The sequence below is a fragment of the Stegostoma tigrinum genome, chromosome 38 (genome assembly GCF_030684315.1).
Source record: "Stegostoma tigrinum isolate sSteTig4 chromosome 38, sSteTig4.hap1, whole genome shotgun sequence".
Taxonomy (NCBI): Eukaryota; Metazoa; Chordata; class Chondrichthyes; order Orectolobiformes; family Stegostomatidae; genus Stegostoma; species Stegostoma tigrinum.
In genome coordinates, this window is record NC_081391.1 from 18593710 (window position 1) to 18619062 (window position 25353).

The 25353-nt window shown below is 40.6% G+C and overlaps 1 protein-coding gene across 1 annotated transcript; it reads right to left on the minus strand.

The window, feature by feature from the left end:
* Positions 1-1835: 1835 nt before the first annotated feature.
* On the minus strand, positions 1836-24876 carry snrnp70 (small nuclear ribonucleoprotein 70 (U1)). The gene is made up of 9 exons (XM_048521226.2): positions 24549-24876; positions 22691-22753; positions 19842-19896; positions 19252-19316; positions 18605-18667; positions 16894-16975; positions 5789-5890; positions 3914-4001; positions 1836-3141 (listed from the first exon to the last, which is right to left on the minus strand). The coding sequence occupies exons 1-9, from the start codon at positions 24693-24695 to the stop codon at positions 2418-2420; spliced, it is 1389 nt and encodes a 462-aa protein (XP_048377183.1). The 5' UTR covers positions 24696-24876; the 3' UTR covers positions 1836-2417.
* Between the last annotated feature and the right edge of the window lie 477 nt (positions 24877-25353).

Consider the following 25353-nt stretch of genomic DNA (forward strand, 5'->3'; position numbering starts at 1 on the left):
AGTAAGTTGAGATGCAGAAATGAGTTTTGCATGAGCATTGATAATGGGTAGTCTGATCAAAAGTATTTGAAATTGTTAAGGTCAAGAACAGGGCTTCCCAAAGTGGGGTTGCAAGATTGAGAAAGTAACAGCATCCTTGATTAGATCTTCAACCAAGTTACAGCAGCTATGCTCCACCTGTAAAAGATCCTGAGTGATCATTACAACTTAAGCTTTGAAATACAGGCACAATGGGAAAAGTCTAGAGATAAGGGTATGGAAGACCGTTCAGCAGAATCATTTGATGTTACAAAAATGGAGGGCAGGAGTCTTAGTGACCAGAGTAGATACAAGGTGCAAAGTTCAAGTCAGGTTGACACCTAGTCTGCAAACAATCATTGGAAGTGCCTGGAGTGGTTGGCTAGAAATTGTGGTTTTTCTCTATCCAATATTTAGTTGCTCCTTCAAGACTGGGCCTCATTATCAAATGACAGGGGGTCAATTACAAGACAGACTTGATCTTGCTGAATGACAGAGCAGACTTTAAATACGTTCCTTAGTACCTATTTGGGAACAGTACAGAAACAGATCCAGATGGAAATCCATGTGTGTATCAGATTTTCAAATGCCACTCAACACAGGAGAAAGGATATATATTTGGGAGGCTTGAAGTGGGTTAGAAGTATGGAGGAAATCAATTCCAAGTGATGCTTCTGATCACAACCCTGGTTAAGATTGAAGCGAGATATAAGTAAGAAAACGTATAACAAGATCTTGTATAAAAGGCCAATCGTCACAATAGCTGAAGCTATTAGGTCTTTTTACCTCTAGAATTCCTAAGTGTAGACTTCAAGAAAAGGTGACTGAAGTCTTCAAAATAATAGATTCAGATAGATAAACTACTTGAATTGGAGCTGACAGGATAAAGTGAAGCTCATGAATTAAAAGAAATGCGTGCAGAATTGAGTAAGTGCCTTTTTTTTTTATTTGCAGAGGGTTACTAACCTCTGGAACACGTTACCAGATCGTGCAGTGGTCATATTTGCTGCAAACCTACAGAAATGACTTGGACAAGTTCTTGGCTGAGTCAGGCGTCATTATGCACAAACAGTGCATGCATTATTAGTGTGCCATGCATCAAGGTCACTGGGGCAGCCTGAACTGGTTTTTGGGGGGGGTGGGGGGGGGGGGGGGGGGGTGGAAGAAAATGAAATAAGCAGTCGCCCAATTTCATTCCATAAGTTCATGAGGTACACCTCCTAGACTGTACAGTGGACATCTGGATTGGAGATAAAGTTTCAGGTTAACAATGTATTAATTATAACATGACTATGACATGCTCAAAGTGCCAACTAGCCTTTCCTTGTCTGTAAAATACGAAAACAAGTCTAGATATATATAGGTGCAGAGACCTGACTTGTCTTAGGTCACTCATAGCAATTGTACCATGGTCAATGCCCTTAGGTTTAAGATTTTCATAAAATGTTTGAAAAATGAGTAAGTGCACAATGTGCTCACCAGAATTTAAAGTAACTATACTAAGAGGAATCTGACTTTGAATCCATGAAACTGTAGAAAATGGCCGATTTTGGTGACCAGTTTCCACTCAGGAAATTTTATTCATATTTAAAATGCTTCGGATGATTTCTAACAAGATCCAATAGAATCAGTTAGGATTCAAATGTACACTAACTGTTCTCTGTTTACAAGTGGCTCAGCCTACTTTAATTGGACCAGGAAGAGCCACAAAACACCCATTAAGATTACAGGTTCTTTAGCTAGACAAACACTGAAATGACAAGGCATTAATTTTGAAATACAACAGATAACAAAAGAACAGAAAAAGACACATTAAGCACCAGTGACACAAAGGTTTATTGTTATAAATTCTAATCAGACTGTTTAAAGGCTGATGTAGACATCTTTCCAACAAAATTGCCAATCTTGCCCTCTGACTCATTACCTTCAAAAACTGCAATGTAGAATTATTACAGCACACAGCAACGAGAGCCCTTCACTTCATTTGGGATCTTATACTCACTAGAAGCAACTGAGTACCTGATGTAATCACAGGTGCACAATGCGGCAAATGTTCACCCAAGCCAACACCTCACTGATGGAACACCTGTACATAAGAGTACACAGTTGAATCGGATGGCTTTAAAACAGGGTTTATTATGTATTAGACCATAAAAACAGATCAATAACATTTACCAACCGAATTTCACAAGGCTCAAAAGGATTCCAAACCACCTGCTATGATACAGTCACTAAAACTTACCCTCCTCAAGAAAAAGCAACGAGTACTTCGTGCTGAAAACCTCCTTCACTACAGCTTAAAACCAACAAACAAAATAAGTTTGCGATTTCTGTCAATAAAACAGGAAAATGAAAAGTATTGGTCCAATTGGAAAAGTTCACTTTGAACGCAGGTCTTTTTAGTAACCTTCCGTAGGTGGTTCCATTTGATAACCATTTTCAGCCAACATGAATCCATCACCAGACTGCATCGACTCCTGATCCATATACATGTCCTGACTGGTTTCTTCAAGTTGCTCAGGAATCCCATTATCCTGCAGTTTGTCAGAATCCTTATTTCTGTCCCTATCTCTATCCCTGTCTCTGTCACGCTTGTGATCTCTATCACGGTCCCGTTCCCTATCTCTCCTCCTGTCCCGGTCTCTATCCTTGTCCCGGTCTCGATGGCTTCGTCTACGGTCCCGATCCCGGTCTCTATCTCGGTCTTTGTCTCGGTCCCTCTCTCTATCCCTATCTCCCCGTTCTCTATTCTTCTCCTCTGCTTCAGGTTTAGACTCAATGGGTTCAATGGCTATGTCAACTGCCTGTGCATCATTGTGAGGCCCGTCACCTGCCTCAGGTTGGTCTACATCTGTACGTTCTTCTTTCTTATCCTTATCCCTGTCACGGTCTCGCTCTCTCTTACGATCGCGACTGCGGCTGCGCCGCTTGCGATCACGATCCTTGTCCTTATCTTTCTCCCTACTTCGCTCACGGCTGCCGCGCGCTTTCCTCTCTTCCTTGTCACGGCTACGTGATCGAGGTCGGCGTCGCTCCCTGGAACGGCTTCTACGCCGCTCACGTTCCTTATCTCTTTCACGACTACGTTCACGGCGATCCCTGTCGCGTTCGCGATCCCGGTCCCTGGGGAGACAATTAAATTTTAGAACTGGAAGTAAAATCAGCTACAGAACTAGATCATATCTGACCCGATTGTTGCTTTAATCCACTCCCCTTTTGATTCTTTTACAAGATTAGATTTTTGTCACTGGACGTTTTTTGTAATGAGGAAGCTCAGTGAAATGCAACCTTTTTGCATTAAGGAAAAGCAGCACGTTATATCTGAATTTGCCCAGCTAAGCAGCAGATACGTGGGAAACCACCAACTGCAAATTCCTCTCCAAGCCACACACGACCCTGACTTGGATACATATTGCTGATCTTTCAGTGTGGGTTGGTCAAAATTCTGGAGCTCCCTCAGTGGTAGCATTGTGGGTCTACATACAAATTGACCGCAGCAGTTCATAAAGGCAGCTGATCGCCACCTTCTCAAAGGCACCCAGAGATGGGCAACAAATGGCAAGTCTACACCACCAGATACCATGAATAAATAAAAAAAAAATTAAACATCTTGCACCCAAGTAAAACTCCTGAGTAATGAGTGCTAAAACAAAGTCAGTTGCATTGAGTACAAATAAACTGCACATACGTAGGGTCTAATGATATAAAACTAGAAACCAAAATATTCTAATATTTAAATCACACGTGAAAAGCTGTTCATATTTACAACTGGATGTCAAACTCAATGGACATCACAAATGTAATCCAGTACAATGCCTCCAAGGTGGCATATTAGGAAAATTTAAGGCATTCTGTTCACTCTGTCGGTCAGTTACTACACCACTATGTTTCTCACCTCTCATCATATCGCGGTGCATCATCACGACCTGAATGTTTGATATTAACATCTGCACCACCTCTACGAGTGCCCCCAAGTCCGCCACCTGCAAAAGAAAGCATCTCAAAAGGATCTCTGCATGTCAACAGCACAGGACCCAATGAATTCAGATTTGGGATGTTACTGGTGTTTCCTATCACCTTAACCAAATGTAAAGAAAACTTCAGGTTCTGCATTCCAGCTCAAATTATCTACGAAAGCAAGGTGGTGTTTTTTTTTTGGGGGGGGGGGGGTAGGGGGAATGGGACAGGGAGACAGAACTGTTGCAGACTGGGAGGCGTCATTTTGCACAACTTCTTGTCTTAAAAATACTGCAGTGCGGGGAGCAGGGAATAGCTACCCCAGAATGGGTTATATACAATACTGTCAGAGTAACGAATCTATTCTTGTGCTACAGGAGGTTCAGCAAAGATCAGGTAAGATTGGCCATACAGCACCACTCAGTTGGATGGGAGGTCTCAAGGCTAGGGGGCAGATTCCACTGCCAACCCTTCCCACCCACACAAACACAGAGGGTAGCTCATACGTGGAATGAACTTCTAGAGGACACAGTGGAAGCCGATATAGTTACAATGTTTAAAAGACACTTGGATGAGCACATGAAAAAGCATTGTTTAAAGGGCTATGAGTCAAGCAAGTTTAGCTTGGTATTATGGTAGGCCTAGACTGACTGGACTGAAGGGCCTGTTTCTGTGCCTTATGACTATGATTTGCATTAGTCGTTTATCATGAGTGCTTCCAGGCAAAATACTGTACCTTACTGGTACATTACTTTATAGGAGACATGAGACAAAGGGCTGAAAAGCCTGCTTATTTAGAACCTCTCTGCATAATACCAACAAATTAAGTCCACTGTTCAGAGATCAGTTAGGAGTCCCAATTTGGCAGGAGGAACATGTCTGCAGTGCTTATTCACACCTGAAATAGTTGAGCATTAAAATATCACTGTTTTAAAAGGGCAGTGACAAATTATTATTGTCTGCAGAAATCATCCATGTACCTCCCTATACAAGGAGGAAAGATTATAGACATCAACTGGTCCCATGTCAGCATGCAAACCTAAGCACAGATTCAAAGCACTCTCACCATACAGCTGTTGTATAATGTACCTCTTCTTTGTGAATCTCCATCACATCTCTCGTTAGTTAGGCAGCTGCTGTCGCCTACCTGATTAGCAGTCTTTTTACAAAATTATAGATCCCTAACAATACATCTATTCAGCTGCTGCAGATAGATCTTCAATTTCAAATCCAAGTATTCCAAACCACAGACATATCGAATAGCTCTAATTTGTAACATCTGTGTTGATTAAAGTCTAACTCAGCACCTTAATATCTTACATCATCATCACTGAGTTGGCCTTCATCAACATCACGGATTGCCATGACTGACGAGAAGCTGAACTGAATTAGCCACATGAATGGTGGCTACAAGAATAAGTCAGAAGTTAGTTAGTTATTCTATGGAATGTAACTGGTCTCCTAACTCCCAACTATCCATTGGGTCAATTTTTAAACACTTCCTCCGCCACTGAATCACTATGGTTACATTGTGTACCACTTTTGAGACGAGTGGCAAGAATCCAACTGTTTCTCTAGTATCAACTTACAAACTCAGTACCTATTTAGAACACCATTACCTGAAATCTCCTTGCAAAACCATTCTGAATTTGAAACACTTGGAATTTTCTACTTGATAGTACTGTGGCAGTACTTACACTATATGGATTGTAGTGACTCAAGACGGCAGTTCACTGCGTCCTTTACAAAAGGAGGTTTTTACAAGTCTTTCCAGCAAAGCCCACATCCCCTGAATAAAACAAAACAATCTTACCGAGCCTCCTCGGGCGCCACCCTTTCACAGTGCGGCCTCTCTCCACATCAACCAGAACTCTCCTCCCATCAATCTTCTTACCATCTGCGTGTTTGTATGCAGCTGCAATAGATTGTGTCCAGAACAGCAACTAAAAGTCAGTGGGATTGAATTTAGCAAATCCCACCCAACCCCTCCCTTTGTTTCTTTAAAAACCAGGAGAAATATACAATTAACTTTTCATGCAGAAACAAAACCTTGAAGGGGGGGGAAAAAGTTCTGTTTACCCTCCCCACCAGTCCCCCTTCCTCCTTCAACATTGGAAGCAGGCTGTTAAATGAAATGTAAGAACCAGGGCTAGCTCCTCATTTTTCCAATACAACAGTGCACTCTGGAAAAGTGCTTTCTGCCTCTAACTTAGAACAATCTGCTTCTAGTCTTCAAGATTAACAGCATCCAAGTTGTGCTGTTTTGAATGAATTAGTTTCATTGGAAAAGGGAAGAGCCAACCCCAGTTAGTGTACAACACTGAACCATTCAGTTCTAATCCTGGAAAAGGAAAAAAAATTCCATTAGAACAATTGTTAATTGAATTCATTTCTCAAACATTCATCTCACACACTCATTAACCAAGTTCTGCTAGATCAGGGGAATTTAGGTCCCAAAAAAAAGAATAAAAAGTCACTGTTTGTCCTGCAACAGAAAATGGTAACCAAGCCAATTCTAAAAGCAACCAAAATCAGGGTGCCCATGGAATGGCCAAAAACCCCTGTCAAACCGCTAGAGTGTAAAAGCACTCAATGAAGAAAGCATTGAGACAATACCTTTAATTCAGGACTGACTGACTTAAGGGTGCGTCATATACCAGAATACAGCTACTCACAAGTGAAAGTGCAAGCGACAGACCAGAGTACAAATTAAATGGGGAGAAGTTTTAGTTCGCAGAACAAATTCAGCAACTCTGACAATTTAAGCTAGACTGTCATCCAATGCAGGGTAGCAAGTACAGCTCAGTGCACTTTTGCTTTCAAACAGGAACTGACCTCTGTGACAAGCAAAGTGATGAAAAAGGAGCAAGGTGATCTGATAACCATTCCTCCACTTTTCAAAAGGATGAACTTTTTTAAAGAAAGTGAGAGGGGAACAGTGGGACACAATGTTCAATCACCCTGCTGAAACAGAAGGCTGGTAAATGCTACACACTGCACTTCCCTATTTCAATTAGTTCTTGCCTTGAGCAATTTATGTTGATTCAATCTCAGAACACTTGACACATTCAACATCTTCGAAACAGCCTGTCCAACTTTTAAGCTTGAGCTTGCTATGTTTTGCTTTCAAAACTAACCAATCTTCTTTCCTCCAGGGCTATGTAACTGCATCCTGTTTTAAGTCTAAGATCGTTCTGAAAAAGATTACTTAATCTCTGCATAATTGGCACAAATTTAGGATAAAAGGTAGAAATATCAATGTTGTATTTCTGTGGCTTGGGTCAGCATTTTCATTCATTGCATCACTCATATCTAAAGAAACATTGCGCTATGTTTCAGTCACACTAAAACAGGGCCATCTTGACCAGGGTTACAAGATCCTGCATTAATTTTTTGTTTAAAAATTGGTTTCCATCCGCTATACACCACCAGGGAGAAAGGAAAAAATGGATTATAAACAGGAGCTAGAGGAGGAAGGATGAAGAGGAAAAATAAAATTGATATAAGCACTACACAGCACCACTAACAAAAGAAAAGAGATTTTACCTGTAAGTTTACTTACAAAAACTGCACTTTAGCCCCCTGCACTCATGAAAAGCGGGACGCGCTATCTTGCCAACAGATGGTACAATGTTCAGTGTTTCGACTTCCACTGTTTGTAACTTTCTGCTGCTGACGATTTACCCTTTACTTACTGCACCTTACCTGCTTTCAGCAGCGATTTGATTTTTAAGAATTTTCTACATCGGGCGTTTGATTACTTTAACAAGCATATTCAAAAGATAATATATTTAATTATGTTTAAAAACTGTATCAGGAGAAAAATGTCTGACTTGTGGCTTTTTCTGGTTTCAAAGTTACTCTGAAATCACTGCAATTCAAATGTCCAAAGAACACTAATTTCTACAGAGTTGAATCCATGCACAGGGAAAATTAAAAAAAAAACAAGGTTTTGGCTTTCTCTTACCATAAATCTTTTAACCTCTTTTTAATGCTCCCTAGTTTTATTTTTCTGTTGTTGTAAATGATTTTACTCTCTCAGAAGACAAAACCTTCATGTTCGAATAAAAATATGGCTCAAGGTATCAGCCTCACCAACCAGGCCAAGTGCAATCCAGAACATGCACATCTTTTTGCAGCAGCAACATGTTTTAACTAAAAGAAGACTCTCAAATACAAGAAACACACCAGCCAGAAGATTATAAATAGAAACATAAGCGGCCAAACTTCAGGATATGTTGGATTTTCAAACTTTTAGAACATCACCATGTTCACATACAGATCTGCTGGAAGATCCTTCTGAGCCTGCAAAAGCATTACTTTTGCATAATACACAAGGCTCCACTCACAAATAAACTGTTTAAGCTCTCAATAACAGTTGAGCTGACACAGACTGCAGAAACAATATAACTAGGTTCAAGATAAGTTGTGAGTGACATATACCTATGATAATGCAGGAAATATCTGGCTAATTACTTAACTCCAGGACTCTTAACCTTGTAACATTTATCAAGTCACAATATCATTTTATTCATTACAGGGAACTAACTTCAAGATTTTCAAAATCACTGAAAATACAAAGTGTAAGAAGTAAAATATGTTTTGCATTCTATCAGTTGGGGCTTGAGGAACTGCTCAAATGGAGACTCTCCTCTGAAGGATTTTCCAGTCACCCAGTTAGGGCCAACATAGCTTCCAATCAAAGCCAGTGATTTTGTTTGGCAGTATGAACCTGAACAAGGGCCAGAAGTCTGCAGAGACAGACACTGCATGGAGCTATTTGGTACAATTAAATACATTTTATAAAAATTTCTTCTTCCAAGATATGTTCTTTCATTTTTCAAAGAAAACAAAACATACATTGTGTGCTTCAATTAAGAAAACAACAGAATCTATGCACTTGCCCAAAAGCAGAGGACTGGTTACATATCTTTGATGAATCATCTAATCAAACAAAGACCCACAAAAATCCAGCCTGAATTTCAGTCAGAGCTCGAGATTGCCGTGTTAATGACACACCTCCTGAAAGAGAACCACACACCTGTCATCAACAGTACTGTTAAGCCAGAAGTGCTCGGGTGGGATTTTATGCAGGCTAAAGGCACAAAGTGGACAAACGCACCACAATTCCTCGTGATCTAATCTGATTAGAGGGGGAAATGCACATTGCATATAAAAAGCTGGAACCATTAGCAGAAAACATGCTGCCAAAAGATATCACAGCTCAGATAATAAATATTTCTTTAAAGAGAGGATCTCACTATCAAGACGCCTTCTAGAGTCAAAAGGTAACATGAGCACCGTTCTTTCATTCTCCCACGTGCTTTCTTACCCGAAAAGACAATTTTCCAAATGAAGATAGTTTCATTGACACGATAATCAACTCATTTGGAATGAGATTCAGATGGCAGCCTACAACAGGTAATCAAAAATTTGTGCAGCATCTCCACCTCAGAGTAATTCACCTTAACTGCAGTTAGCAGTCAGATATTCCTACTTTATTCAGATGACTGCAGAATAAAACAAGTTTTCCCAAATGTTGAGCATCCTCCCAAATCAAGGAGTGAGATGGTGAGAATCCCTCTTTAAACCAGGTATTCTTTGAACATTCGAGTTATTAAGTGTGAAAAATTCAACACAAGCCAGACAATCCCTTGTGTTTTTTTTAAGAAATAAAAAAAAATACTTTTACCATGTTTTACCAATGACATTAAAATACCCTGTTTTACCAATCCAGCATTGCTTCTCTGTTCTCGCAAGCTTCCATTTGCTTGGAGTATCAAAGGCTCCACGATGTAGACTGGGAATCCCTTCACAACAGCTTACCTGGCTCAAATTTACTTCATGAGCAATTTTTTTTTCTGTTTGGAGTAGCTTTTTTTTTTAAAAAAGGCTCTTTGCATGTTAACTTTTTTTTTGGGAAATAGGTTTAGTACTAATGAATGGGCATTGAGCTGCAGAATCCTTTTTTTGAAAGCCTACAACATATGAGGAAGTACCAAGCTTATTAAAATGTGAATGCAAGACATCAGGGTGAAAAAAAATTAAGTGGAATTCAGGATTTATTAGTGTTTTCTTTAACAAAAGAAGGTTCTACTGAATCTTCAAAAGCTACTCATTCTCTAAAATGTGATCAAAAGCACATTTTATTGATTAGTTTCTCAGAAATGTGGTCCATTATGGATTCCACAAACATAGTCCCTAGCATCAAACTGAATGCCCACAAGATAAAAGGGAAAAAGGGAGAAGACTGAGCACGAAAAAAAAAATTTAACCTAAACAGAAATTGAGGTAGCAACCGGAGTGCAGGGTTTCATCAGTTAAAAACTTGGGAACATCTCTTGGAAGCAGTAGGTTTAAAAATCTGGCAATTAAAAGAAAAATAGGCTAGGCAAAGGTGATATTGCAGCTCCAATGAGTTACACATCTGCCTGTTACGTGTTACTGACATGATGTTACTTTACAGACAACTTGTAACCAAGTCATCAGTGTTTAAATCGCAGACATGTGTTATCTCAGCACTGAGTGTAGGTTGTGCGCAAAGTGGGCCAAATAGTTGAGGTCCATACATTTGACAGAGAAGTTTACCCAATTCAACCGCCTGATAATCATGAATTCAAAAATGTCAATGAACATGATTTGGTTTCCAAATTGTTGTTGTAAAATCCAAGAAAATGTAAAAATGCTTCAGTGACTTTAGCTAGTAACTAAGTCTTTAAATAAGAAAATGTTGTAATTTTAGCCTTAAGGGAAGAAATCTGGAAGAGTCATTACTGCAGTTAAACTAGCTTCTACCTTCCAGCTGTAAATTACTAGATTCATTTTCCTAAACGCCTAATAATTTAAACCCCTAATTATGTACATTCCCCTCTTCTGACAATTAACTGTAAATTTAGCCCCAACTATCCCTCTTCCAGCAAGCTGATGAAAGCCCCTTTAAGTTCCTAAGGAAAGTGCAGAGTTCATTCAAGCTGAATTTGTCAGCAATTTGTCTAATTTATTAAAATGGATGTGGGCAGATGGCACTTAAATTAAACTCGAACCTAACTTTTAATCCTTACCATACCATTGATCTGTCAAGAAATGCTCAGTATCAATAGGAGTTCAGGTTAATTTGTTTATTAATCTTCTGATAACCATTGCTAAACCAAAGCCACACTTGAATCTTTTAGCCCAATGTCAAACAGCACATCTTTTGTTCAAATATGAGGGACAGACATAACGTTACAGCGCAGATACTATCCATCAGACCTATTAGATCTACATTAGCTCTGCTCTAAACACCAACTAGTTTACACTACTTTGAATCTGGGAATGATGCAGCCATTTTATCACATGCACCAATACTTGGATAGATTGTTTTCGAAAACAGAGTCGCAATAAAACAAAAATCAGAAGAGAAAGATAGATAGTGTGGAAAAGTGCGTACTTCCATCAGAATTGTTTTAGGTCAGTATCGGAACTGAATCATTCAAAAAAAAGACAAACAATGCACGCCAACAATCCAGTACTCGACAGGACAATGGAACAGTGCAATCACACTTGTCATAACCCTCAGCGCTGGTGTACAAAATCTCTTTTTCTAGATTATGCCAGATGCACAATATTTTGATCTGTCCTTAAATCATAATCTTTAGCTCTTCAGATTTAATCTTTCACAATGTGTCCATGGAGAAAAGAAATTAAGAGTTAAAGGCCAAATATTGGCACTCTTATGTTACAATATAGTGCTATTCTTGATATTTTGATTCAATAAGTGATTTGTTTATGGATAGAATTGATGCAGCATAGCCTACAAGATTTTACTGTATTCTGTTCAATTTAGAGTAGTGAGGGCTTACAATGAGACCTAAAGTTTGTATTGAAGATAAAACAGGAACTAAAGCTGATTAGAAATGTAAGAGAGACAAATGTGATAACCCAATTACAAGACAGTTAGGCCAGTAAAAATAACTAGTTTTAGTTAAACAGGCCACTGCACAACTGTAAACAAGCTGCAATTATGGCTAGGGTGATTGTTCAAACTTTAAGTTTCACCCGTAATGCAAAATCTCTAGACTTTCAGCTCAGGAAATTAGAGGGGCTCATTAAATCTTACAACCCCCTGCAATTTAAAAATCTGGTGGATAACTACATGATTACTTTTGCAAACCTGATTTTCCAACTATTTACCACTAATTCTCTATGCCCACTTCCCCGGTACTCAAGATCTGCTCCATTTCCTTTCCTCACACTTTAGCAACAAAATCAGTAGGGAAAGGAGAACACTCGGAAGGTTAAACAAGCACACAGTTTTAAGTATGTACGGTTAAGTTCTTGCACTCAGTGATTAAAATGGGCTTTCTAAATGCAAGATATGAATGCAAATTAAAAACAAACCCAGGTTAATTAACCCTATTTCTTAGTCTAGCCCAATACCAAACAACTATCACCCATCTGCATACTGGAAATGCTTCCAAAGTAGAGAAATCTACAATAAGTAGGTAACATTTTACAAACAAATGTTATGCTACTTCAGTAGCTCTAGGGGTGCAGAAGTACAGTGATCTGATCATGACTGCCTCAAGGGTCTGCATATTTCGCTTTGCTCACTCACAAGCAACCATGATGTTCCATGAGCTTCTCAAAAACATCTTTCATAATTATTCAGGGCAAATGAAACCAAGCCCATACCTGACTTTAAATACACCATGACATATGTCTGAGAATGTAAACATTTCTTTTTAATCCACATTAAGTAACTGTAATATCCTTTTCAGATCTCCAGGTCCAACGCTAGTAATTTCCAGAGATTTTAAACAGTGCACACAGGAAAATCAAATCCAATGCCATAGCCACCATCTTGCAATTTTCTTTATTATCCTGAAGACTAATATGTAAATGCACCTGTTCAATAAACACCATTATTCAACAATTACAATAACATTTGGGAAATTAACTCTAACAAGAACTAATTGATTCCTTATTAGTGCTCAAGAGCATGCATGTTCATGCATCATTTAAAAGGAATGTTAACACAAAAGGAAAAACCATTTGTGTGGAGAACACTTTTGCTTCAAAAGAATGGAGGCTCCATACAAACTGTCTCAATACTAAGCGACTGTCTCTCTGAATTGCAGGACCTTTCCCATACCATCCTTTAGGCAGGAGTATGATTACTGCCATATACTGCCTAAGAGCATCTCCCCAGGTTGCGGTCACTACTGCCCAGCAGCATTGCCTCAAAAGACCAAAGCCTGCTAATTTCATCGCTCTTCTCATTAGATGTAACCCAATCCCACTGAAAGTATCAAATCAAGAAATTAGTAGCTACAGTTTAACAGCAATTCAAAACTCACTGCAGTGGGAAAAAAACTGCAAACATTAGTGGCTGCTCAGCTGACCTAATCTTAGGATAACCAACAGACTCCAATCATATCTCTAAGACATTTTCTGAGCTTGTTTCTCTCTCATTCATTAGGTACATAACACATACTTCAAATCCTGGCAACAGAAAACTTGAACTAAGAAATTTCAAGTTTGTATTCTCATACTGCTGTGTTTTTCTTAAACTCTTAGCGCAAAGCATCAACTTTTAATAGCAACAATCTTTGTAGGTGCAGATCCCAAAGACAGGAATGACAGACAAGGACACTGAGTTTCTTTACCCCAAGGCTCTAAGTTCTAACAACCTGTAGCAAAGACCTTTCCTTCCTCCAAACACTCAAGTTTGTTCTTCTATATCACCTCTATGTGTTTTGTGTAGCCTCACATTTCTCTTAACTGCACTTAGCAAATCCACTGGATCTACGTACTGTATTTTAATCACGCTCCTCTCACTGTGGTGATGTATTGTGAGTTCTTACCCATCATACAAACCCATATACCAACCATACAATGAGATGTAAGGGGAGCATTAGCATCAGCTGCAAGCCAGCAGTGGCATTTGCCATCAGAATGGTGGCTGCAGTGACAATAGAAATAACATAGAATTAATATACCCCAGCTTGCAAACGTAGTGTACAATTCACAAACAATCTATTTTCTTTAAAAAAAACCACACAAACACTGAGGCCCTTTTCACAAGATGGTTTCGCCCTCATAAAAATCAAACAGGTCAAATTTACTTTTTTTTTTAAAATGAACTTCATGAGGGCACAAACTCTCCAGTGCAGTAAAACCTGTGGTAGGCAGTCAACCCTGAAGGAACCAAATTCCTACACAAATTTTGTTTTAGCATAGGCAGACTTAGCATAATAATTGCAAGAAAGTGAAAATACAACATGGTCAGAACTCAAATTGGAAATGCTGACTAAAGATGGTTAAAATCAATTTGAAGGAGAATGGTCTGAAATTGCAGTGGAAAGAGCAGGTTGCTGCTTAACCCAAGTTTTTCCTGAATGGAATTCAAAAGAAGTTTTTGATAGGTTTACAAAACGTAACATTTAATTGAAGACAGGCCAATAGTTTTTCAGTACAAGTGTCATCCATTGTAAAACTGCAATTTAAAAAAAATTCTAGATGGGCAAGGTTTCTCAAAACCTTTTCAGCCGTGAAAAGGGCCCAATGATGCAAAAAGTCTTTTTTTAAGAAGAAAGAAAAAGACTCATGCCCCGCGGTGCTAAAAGCTTGTCATAAGTGTTAACTAATAACACAGAACTACCCTCATCAGTTTTGCTCTCACTTGGATAATTTTTAACAATAAAGGTGGAGAAGACTTGAATTTCTGGACTACCTCAGGAGGAAAAGTACACCCTCAACCAAATAAAATTATTTCTCAAAGTTTTTTTCCATTTGAGAAGGGTAACAGGCTTAAGCCCATTCCACCGGCAAAGGAAAGCAGCGGTGCACTGTGAGCACAAAATCAAAGGAAAAATATTCTCACAAAACTTTCCCCATAAATGTTAACAATGCAAAATTACACTGCATTTTAGGGCAGCCAAGTACAAGATTCCCAGAATCATTTCAAAAAAAAAGTGGGAAACCACAAGGTTAAAATACCCAGCCCAGTGCTGTAGTGACCCATGCCTTCAAAATTTATATTCAGCAGTCTGCACTGTCATCAAGCAGTGTCTGCAACAATCCTGAATATGATGGGGGGAAAAAAAACATTAATAAAAGTGAGAACCTGATTCCAGCTGCTCAATATGAACAAAATTACCCTTGACCCATTAAGCAGAAACTGTGAAGCAAGTCCTCACTATGATAGTGACTGTCAAATATAAATAATTAACACTTTAACAGACTATCCTTAGCATTTCCACACAAAGTTGCAGCATACTTACCATTCCATGCATCCATCATTACACAGTAATAACACAATTAGTCCCATACATACCATCTGTAACACTAGTTCTAAATCATGCTTTTTACAAAGGACCTTGGAGTAAATACAGTTGAGACTTAATAAACAACAGGTCCAAGCATGACTAAAATAATTGTTATCCCCAAAACAAGTGCTAAATTAAGTGCAAACCCAGATACCAGGTAGTTAGAGACACATAAGAGTGCTAAGACATGCTATCCAGGTTTGGCTTATGCACCCACTAGAGAATTCTTGTTCTAACCTTCTAAAGATGACTTTGCAATGCTTCACCAGTGGGAATAATTTTACACCATGGACATTCTACCAGGTGATGAGACAGGCTGTGAGCTACTGTCACAAAATGCAACGAAGTGCTGACGCATATCTATTTCTTTGGGGATAAACGTCAAGCATTCAGGAAGAAGGAAAACATGGACATCCCAACGAGATTTCATTCGCTATGACAGAACTTCCAAATCATTTACAGATGGACTCCACAACTGGAATATGGAAATCAAATTGTTTTGATTCAAATATTCTAGTATTCCAAAATCTCTTGTTACTAGCCAGAAGTAATCCCAAGAAAAATCTTGCTCGGCACTCTCTGGTTCAGCTCAAGTTTTAATGGTGAATTCTGTAGTCCTGCACTAACCAAAATTTCATGTCACATTTCAGGCTTAGTCTAGGTTCCGATGGTCCCATTAAATACAAAGACAATTTCCACCACTAATGGTACAAAATGACAATGTATATCACAACATTGTTTTGACAGGACAGGTTCAACAGCAGATGCTGTAATCTACTCATTAATTACTAATTGCTCACTGCGAAACAGCTCACGTTAGGGAGAGTTTGGAAACTGAAAGCTCTTATGAAACTGACCCTTCAAACAATGGGGAGTTAATACTAATTTCAACATCCATGATAGTTCTATTTATATTTAGTATATTCAAACCCCACACGGAAATGGAGAGCACTAGGAATTCCTGTTGCTTACTTTATTGTTATGGATTCAATCCCCCTCAGACATGCTAGTAGATTCATCTCAACTTTAGAACTCACTTCCTATCACGGCCAAGAAAGGCATCATTCAGCTGTGTGCAATCTTATCTGAGAACCACTGAGTGCACCACAGTATTCTGACTTTCAAAAAAGCTAATAAAAAGGATCAGGCACTGTATAACAAAATAGGAGTCACATTAAGAAACCAAAGGACTTTAAATCAAGGATAGTTACACATCTGGATTTAGTGAATGGGTTAAATATCTTGCAAGCTGTCCATATTATTTCCCCAATTGATTCCAGAAAATTTCTAAATACTGTCTTGAAGACATATCTAGTATATGTAGATTGACACATTAAAAATGAAAAGTTGCTCTGCATCTAATTGGGACCATCTTAACTAAAGGAAAAATCCATGCTAAATCTTTGTAAAACAAAAGCCCAGTTTGCAGCAGATCCTAGCATTTACAATTTTTGATCTAGAGAAAACATCTGTTGTGTAACTGAAACTGGAGGTCCAAGTCTGCATCCAGCAAGCTGCACAACAGCATGTATTACATACGGGGTCTCCTGAACTCCCGTAGTTAGCCAGTCAAAACCCCTCCCACCCCACGAACACACAAATCACTTACAATGCATGTCTCGTTCATGCTCGTATTCGATAAAAGCATAACCACGGGGCTTTCCAGTCCTTTTATTATACACCATGTAGATCTTGAGAAAGCAGACAGAAAGGACACAAAACAGCAAGTCAAGGACCGAACGGAAGTCTTATAATATAAAACAAGTGATTGCTTAGATCAACAAAAATCAGATTGTAATCTAATTCCACAGATCATCCTTCCATTCCTGCCAAATTAAACCTTTCAATTCCTATTTCAGATGTTTTGATTATGTATTAATGCAGAATGCAATGCTGTCCATAAATCAACTGAAAATGCTCAAGGGGCACCGTGTGAAAATTAATACACAGTTCGCCATCTCCAGAAGTTCAGCTCAAACAAAAAAAACACAGCTAAGGTAAGGCGGTGTTACTATCACTGTTTAAACATTAGCTGATCTCATAACAGACTTTAAAACAATTCCAGACCAAGACAGTGCTAAAACTGAATAAAGAATGACACTCTTCAAAAATGAAAATGTTTACAGCCATCTATATTAAAGTGTGGATGCTGATAAAGGTCCACTATTTGACAGATTAGATTTAGATTATTTGTTAAACTCTTTTCTGAAATAATAACCATCTCTCACTCTATATATATATTAAAAAAGTCAGATGGAAATCAGGAATATGAAAATGTACAATTGGTCAATTAGCAATTGTAAAGATCACTGATTCTGATTTTTGCATCTACAGATGCTAAGCCATCTTTCTGTCCCCCCAACCAAATGCGTTCCTCCACTGCACTTAGCAATGCACTCGATTTTCTTCTGCTTTCACTTTTTCCACTTCCACCCAGTATCATGATTCTCTAAACCACAGTCCCTAGTGGATGATTACCCATCATTTTCACAACTTCCAGCACAATGCTAAATATACCACACTCTCCTGTCTGCTGAAACAAGTATTCTCTCCATAACATTCTAGCCCATTCTTCATGCACACCTAACAATCATTTGCCATGCATTAAAAACAAAGGAAATGGAAAACCTATCCTTTCAGCTCCATTCTTCCCACCACCCACAGTTCTAAACATTTGAAGATAAAATAAACTACCTGTACTTCATTCAATAAAGTTTATTGTACTTATTCTTTAAAAGGCAGTCTCCTCCACATCAGAACGCAAACGTAACTCAGTCATTTCACTTCTCCGGCTCTTCTTCTCCTCCTCCCCCACCCCCCACTCAGAACTTCCTTTTTGTTCTTCCTTCCCAATGTTCCCATCATTTTTTTAAAAAAAGCCTGTCACATCTAACTTGCCCTCATTCCAATGCAAGATCATCAATATGAAAAGTGAATTCTTTTTCTCTCTCCACAGATGCTGTCTTTCTGGTGACTATTTGCAAACACACCAGTATTACACATTTTCTCTTCACAGGTGCTGACTGAGCTGTGCATTTCCACTTTTTCCTACAGAGTCCTTATGTTTTCAGCTCACTAACATTATGGAATGGACTTTTTTTTAAAAAAAGCTCATTCTCAAGCAGGATTAAATTTTGTCACCAGCAAGAAGAATTTATTTACTTATTTGCTGTGCTGCTATCCTGTTCTGGAGGCTCGTCCATTGCATGGCTGTCAGAACATATGCAACATGCAGATTTAAAAAGATCACAGAATTAGTGTTTATTGTATTCAGCAGTGGTACCAAAATTTGAAACCAACTCTTATTATAGGATGCTTACCCTTTTAATGGGGCCATAGACCTCAAACTCACGCCTCAGCTTGGATTCTGTTGTATCATAGTTCTGTAGTATAAAGGAAGCAGGAGCTGATTATTCATAAGTGTAAATATAAACAATACTGATCAGAAGAGGTTATGAAAAACATGAAAAAATGTCAATGTTTAAATAATTAAAATCTGGGGCATAGTCACAGTACTCACTGGTACTGTTATATATGATGCGATGAATTAACAATAGAAACTTCATTTACAATTCTATAATAAAATTATTTTCTTGTACAAAAGGCTTCTACTTGGGAGTTTATTTCCTAATGGTTTTTAGAGGTTAAAGGCAGAGGTAATTGGAGGATCCTCTTCTAACGTACAGAAAACACTCCTCAGTTACCTCACAATAACATGCAAGTGGATTCATCACCACACCACCCCACCAAATGAAATATTTTGATTCTTCCTTTGCTGGTACTTGACGTAAACAACATCCAAGGAATAGTAATGATCACAAACTTCATGACATGAGACATCTCAGTTATATATCGTCCATTATGGGTAAAAAGTGACAGTACTAGCCACCGATTGAATTGCAGCCCATTTTTCAATGCATTTGTTTTTCCTTTAAAAACAAAAGGGAAAAAATAACCTCAAACTTACCACCCTGGCAACAAACAGTGTCTTGAATGCATCACCCTGTGCATTTGGATCATTATGGGGATCCCCTGCAGATCAGAAAAAGAGCAACTTTAATGCTGCAGTGTTAAAGTTCACAATTACTGTTTACAATTCAAACACTCTGGAATTCCCTCCTGAACCAATACACCTTCATCCCTCCCCCGCACCTGAAGGGCACCCCTTTAACCAACCTATTAGTCATCTGTTCAAGTATCTTATGACCAAACCAAATTAATCACATTCCTGTGGTATTTTAGGGCCACACATAATGCATGAAAACAAAAATGTTCGTTGTCATAGCCACTAGTACTTAGCTAAAGTAGCTGTGCAAATCAGCTACTGCACATTTTGCTTTATGCAAGGCAGTGTGGAGAATGAGGCATAGAAATTAGTATTCATTTCCAGGGGTGAACAGACAGCTGTCTTTAACGTCTAATTAATGGGCCCACTTCAAACAGCCCGACGGTAGATGACAGAGAGCTTGATCCTATCCAATCCGGAGTTTAATACCCATTGACATTGTACAGTTCATCAGCCTCCATTATTTTCCACACACCCTCCAATAAACTTACACATTTTCAGCTCATTTTCAACTTCCTGCTGTCTTCTCTCAATCTTCTCACGCCTCTGTAAAAGGAAAATCACAATGTCTGCCACCATACAGGAGAAAGTCAGCAGTGTCACTGGCTAATCCATATGCATTCTGGAAGTAGAATATAATTTGGTCTGCAACCAGGTTTGGTAAAATGTATAATAAGGTCAGTCATTAGCTCCCCAATAGCCAATGAGGAAGCAACTAAATGAACCATTTACATACACAGTTGGTTAAATTTTCTCTATCGTATTTTGAATTAACAGTGGTGTAGAACAACAGAGGATTAACCCAATTGATTCCAGAGATTTGGGGGCTAGGTTTATCTTAATAGGAAAGGCTGGAAAAAACAAACTGGACCTGTATCTTCAGATGTTTGAGAAAAATGAGGCTGAGGCGGGGGCGGGGGGGGTCATCCTATTGAAACACAGATTCCAAATGATTTTTCTATTCATTTGTGGGATGAGGGAGTCACTGGCCGCCGAGCATTTCTTGCCCATCCCTCGTTGCCCTTGAGAAAGTAGTGATGAGCTGCCTTCTCGAACCGTTGCAGTCCACCAGCTGTAGGGTGACTCACAACATCATTAGGGAGGGAATTCCAGGATTTTTACTCAGTGACAGTGAAATAGTTCCAAGTCAGGATGGTGAGTGGCTTGGACAGGAACTTAGAGGTGGTAGTGTTCCTATATGCAGCCCTTGTCCTCCTGGATGGAAATGGTCGTGGGTTTGGAAGGTGCTGTCTGATGATCTCTGGCGAATTTCTGTAATGCATCTTGTTGATTAGATTAGATTTAGATTAGATTACCTACAGTGTGGAAACAGGCCCTTTAGCCCAACAAGTCCACACCGCCCCTTGAAGAATCCCACCCAGACACATCCCCCTATAACCCACACACCCCTGAACACTACAGGCAATTTAGCATGGCAAATCCACCTAGACTGCACATCTTTGGATTGTGGGAAGAAACCGTAGCACCCGGAGGAAATCCACGCAGACACGGGGAGGATGTGCAAACTCCACACAGTCGCCGGAGGCTGAATTGAAGCCAGGTCCCTGGCACTGTGAGGCTGCAGCGCTAACCACTGAGCCACCATACCGCCCCACAAACACACAGTACACACTACTCCTGACAGTTGGTGGTGGATGCTTATGGATGTAGTTCCAATCAAGCGAGCTGCTTTGTCCGGGGTGATGTCAAGCTTCCAGTGTTTTTGGGGCTGAATTCATCCAGGCAAGTGGGGAGTATTCCATCACACTCCTGACTTGTGCCTTGTAGACGGTGGACGGGGTTTGAGGGGTCAGGAAGGGAGTTACTCACTACAGTATTCCTAGCTTCTGATCTGCACTTGTAGCTACTGCGTTAACGTAGTGAGTCCAGTTAAGTTTCTGGTCAATGATAACCCCCAGCATGTTGATGCTGGGGGAATTCAGTGATAGTAATATGATTGAATGTCAAAGGGTTTGGTTAGATTGTCTCTTATTGGTGATGGGCATAGCCTGACATTTGTGGGGCATGGATAACATTTGTTACTTGTCAGCCCAAGCCTGGATATTGTCCAAGCTTGTTGCATTTGAACACTGGCTGCTTTAATATCTGAGGAGTCATGAATAGTGCTGAACATCACGCTATCGTTGACAAACAGCCTCACTTCTGACCCTACAAATGGAGGGAAGGTGAATGATGAAGCAGCTGAAGATGGTTGGGCCAAGGACACTACCCTGAGGAACTCCTGCAGGTGTCCTGGATTGAGATGACTGACCTCCAACAGCCATGACCATCTTCCTATGTGTCAAGTATGACTCCAAACACTGGAAAGTTTGCCCCCAATACGCAACGATTCCAGTTTTGCTAGGGCTCCTTGATGCCACACTCATTTGGATGCAGCTTTGATGTCAAGGGCCGTCATTGTCACCTCTGGAATGCAGTTCTTTTCTCCATGTTTGAACCAAGGCTGTAATGAAATCAGGAGCTGAGTGGCCCTGACAGAACCCAAACTGGACATCACTGAGCAGGTGCTGCTTCATAGTACTGTTGATAACACTTTCCATCACTTTATTGATATCTGAGAGTAGACCGGTGGGACGGTAATCAGCCAGGTTGCCTTGGTGGGATTCAAACCCGGGTCCCCCAGAACATTAGCTGGGTTTCTGGATCAATAGTCTAGTAATAATATCACTAGGCCATCACCTCCCCAGATGTTTTTCAGGATGGACTCTGAAAGGTTGAATGCCTGTGACAAAGTGATTTAGGGCCAGTTTAAAGGGAAGAGGTCTCCAACTTACAATAAAGATGAGAATCTTTTCTCCTCCTGAAGCGTCGCAAGTCAGTGGAACTCTTTTCCTCAGAACGGTAGATGAGGAGTCATTGAATACTTTTTAAAGAGAGATTCTTGCCTACCAAGGGAAGTCACTGAATATTTCAGCAGGCAAAAAAAGTGTTGTTGAGGGAAATAACTGGTGGAAAAGGCATAAAAAGCTGAATGCCTACTTTCTAACAATTTAGGTGGTTTCATTGGTAGAAACAAGTAACAGGAGGCAGAAGTCTATAGAGACTACTGCTGATAAGCAGATGTGTACACAATTCTTAGGAACATAATCAGGCTTGATGAAGACCCTGTAATAAAATCAAATGGACTGAATACACTTACAGGTCACGCAAGCACCCACAGAAATGATGGCCAGATCAACAAACAGCTGAAAGGAATGTGGGTCCACAAACCTACAGAAAATAGTCGCGGAGACCTTCAAATAATTCCAGGTATTTTCTAATGTCTAGCCTTTCCTAACACATTTAACCCTAGGATGTACATTTGGCCTAAATTTCTTACCTTTCTTTCCATTCGCTCCTCCCGTGTCTCAGCTCTTGTTGGTGGCGGGGCATCTCTAGGATCCTACATAGCAGAAAAAGAAGCTGTGATCAAAAATTCAGAAGTTACACTTGCTATATTCCATTCTAGCAATTCCAAGTGGCTCCTTGATCATCACTTTTCCTGGATAGAGGCCAGTTATGCTTGAAAATGTGGTATGAATGCACTGAAAAACGGCTGTTCAGATGCAAGCATAAGCTTCTTTCAGGTGCAACCTTCATGTGGAATTGAATTATGGGTATAAAAGTATTCAAACAATATTAAATATATCAACAGTATGAAAGATTCTTCCCATAAGAGATGCCGACAGACCTTATTTCAAATTCCAAGCACCTGCAGGATTTTGATTTTGATCAAGATGTCAATATCTGGTTTCTTGGTAACAAGGAATTTAGGTTTCAGAACATAATGAATGAACATGTGCAACTGTAATAATGAGACAGGAACAGGACGATACCAGACATAAATCCGAAAGTGAAAGAACATAACAGAATGGAAAAGCTAACAGAAAATTCAAGAAAACCAGATTCTTAACAGACTGACTCTGAAGAATAAGAATGAACAGTGAAAAGGAAGAAATGGGAGTATATACGGATTAAAGGGCTAAATCAAGGTTGAGCGTTAAGTTTCTCTGAAAAACAGTCACAAGCATAAACTCCATAAATACAACCGTTGCGCCTCCAAACCCCACAACATGATTGTACAACATGTACTGTGGTCCACTTCATCTTCTGCCCATCCACCAGGTCTTAACCCATATCCCAAAACTATGTCACCGTCAATACCAATTCTCAATACACGCCCCTAACTGGACACAAGCCAAACTTCTCATTCTCCCAGAACTTGCCTTGTTCCAAAAGGCCCCACTCACCTCAATTACACTTGACCAGTCATTAACATCCTTATCCACTGGCCCAAACAGACCTTTAATACCCTTCTCCTCACACTACCACAAGACCCCTCCTTTACATATCTGGCTACCTTCTCCACTACTGTTCCCTCCTACACAATATCTTTCATATCAACACAGCTCTTGCTCTTTACTCACACTTCCCTACTCTACATAGCTCATTCCCCATTTTGAATCATCTGCTCAATTCCTTTCCTCCTCCCTCAGTCCTTATTAGTTCCCTATCATGAATTCCCACCTTCCCCATCCCCTCTGACAATTCTCACCAGCCCATTTCCCCCATCTCACATTCTCCATCCACCCCTCTTCCCCACCAGCCTCCAAACACCTCCTCACCATTCCCCCCACCCAATACCCTATTCTTGCACCCACCCCCAGATCAATCCCCTACCCTCCACTCCCCCCTCTGCAGTTTTCCCCACATGACCACTCCTTAACCAATTTAGCCTCCCAATTACCCCACTGTCTTTCCTTTCCCCCAACTCCACATCTGTCTGTTACTCCTTTCTCCCCCCCTTCACCCACTGCTCAACTGTATCAACCACCCGTTTTAGTTGCCTTTCCTGATTACCACTTCTCTTTCTCTCCACCCTGTTACGACTCTTTATCCCAACTCTCCCCATACGGGCTCCCCCTCCCTTCAGTTCCCACCCTCCCCCAGCACCCTCTCCTCTGCCAGTCCCCATGCAGTCACACCCCTCCCCACCATTCCCCTTGCCCAGTCAGCACCCTCCCCCGTCACCCCAAGATCCCTCCTCTCTCCAGTCACTCCATCACTACCAGCTCCCCAGTTCCCCTTCCCCAGTAACTCTATCAGCACCACTCTCCAGGCCCCCCCACCCCCCCGGGCCCTTTAACCCCTGTCCGTCACCCCAGGTTTATTCCCTCCCCCACAGCTGCGGCGCTGACCTCGAACTCCCGGACGAAGCCGGCGATGCCTGAGTACGGCTGGTTGTGGTGTTTCTCATGCGGCAGCTTCTCCAGCGGCGGCAGGTACGGCACCGGGTCCCGCGGCGCGAACAGCGCCAGCAGGTTCGGCGGCAGGAACTGAGTCATGGCGGGAGCCGGGATCAAAACCCCGCTGTCCCCTCTCTCTCCCCCTCTGGGTTACTCGGCCTGTGAGGTTGAGGAGGGAGGGGGGAATAACTCGCTAACTTGTTACTCTAACTAGCTTAAACAACGCCACCAGGCCTCACGCGCGCCGACAGCGAGGAAAACACAAAATGGCCGCCGTGCCTCTTCACATTCCCTCCGTATCATTGGGCGTCCCCTGCTTTGGAAAATGCATCGTAAAATACAATTCCAACCATTGATAATAATGCTACTCAATGTGATTTTATACCTTAGTCCATTTCTCTCTCAATAAGACTTTACCTTACTCTGTTTTTCTCCATTCTCCCTTAGGCACTATTTACATGGTGGCAGAACACCACCTACCCTTTATTTCAAAATAACGATCACTCCAGGGCGGTGGGCGGGATCACGCGCCGAGGAGGACCCGCCTCTACCCTCCCTAGAATGGCTGCTGTTTCGCTAGGCCCCACCCCTCTTCCGCACGCCGATTGGCTAGGACATGGGTGGACAGTGCTCCCGCCCATATGCCACACCTCTATTGGTACAAAGGCCTGTCATCTTTACTATACCATGTCAATTGGGTGGATAGATTGAGTGACAGCCATTTTCCCCACCCCACCCTTTGCCCGGCTCTCCTGCA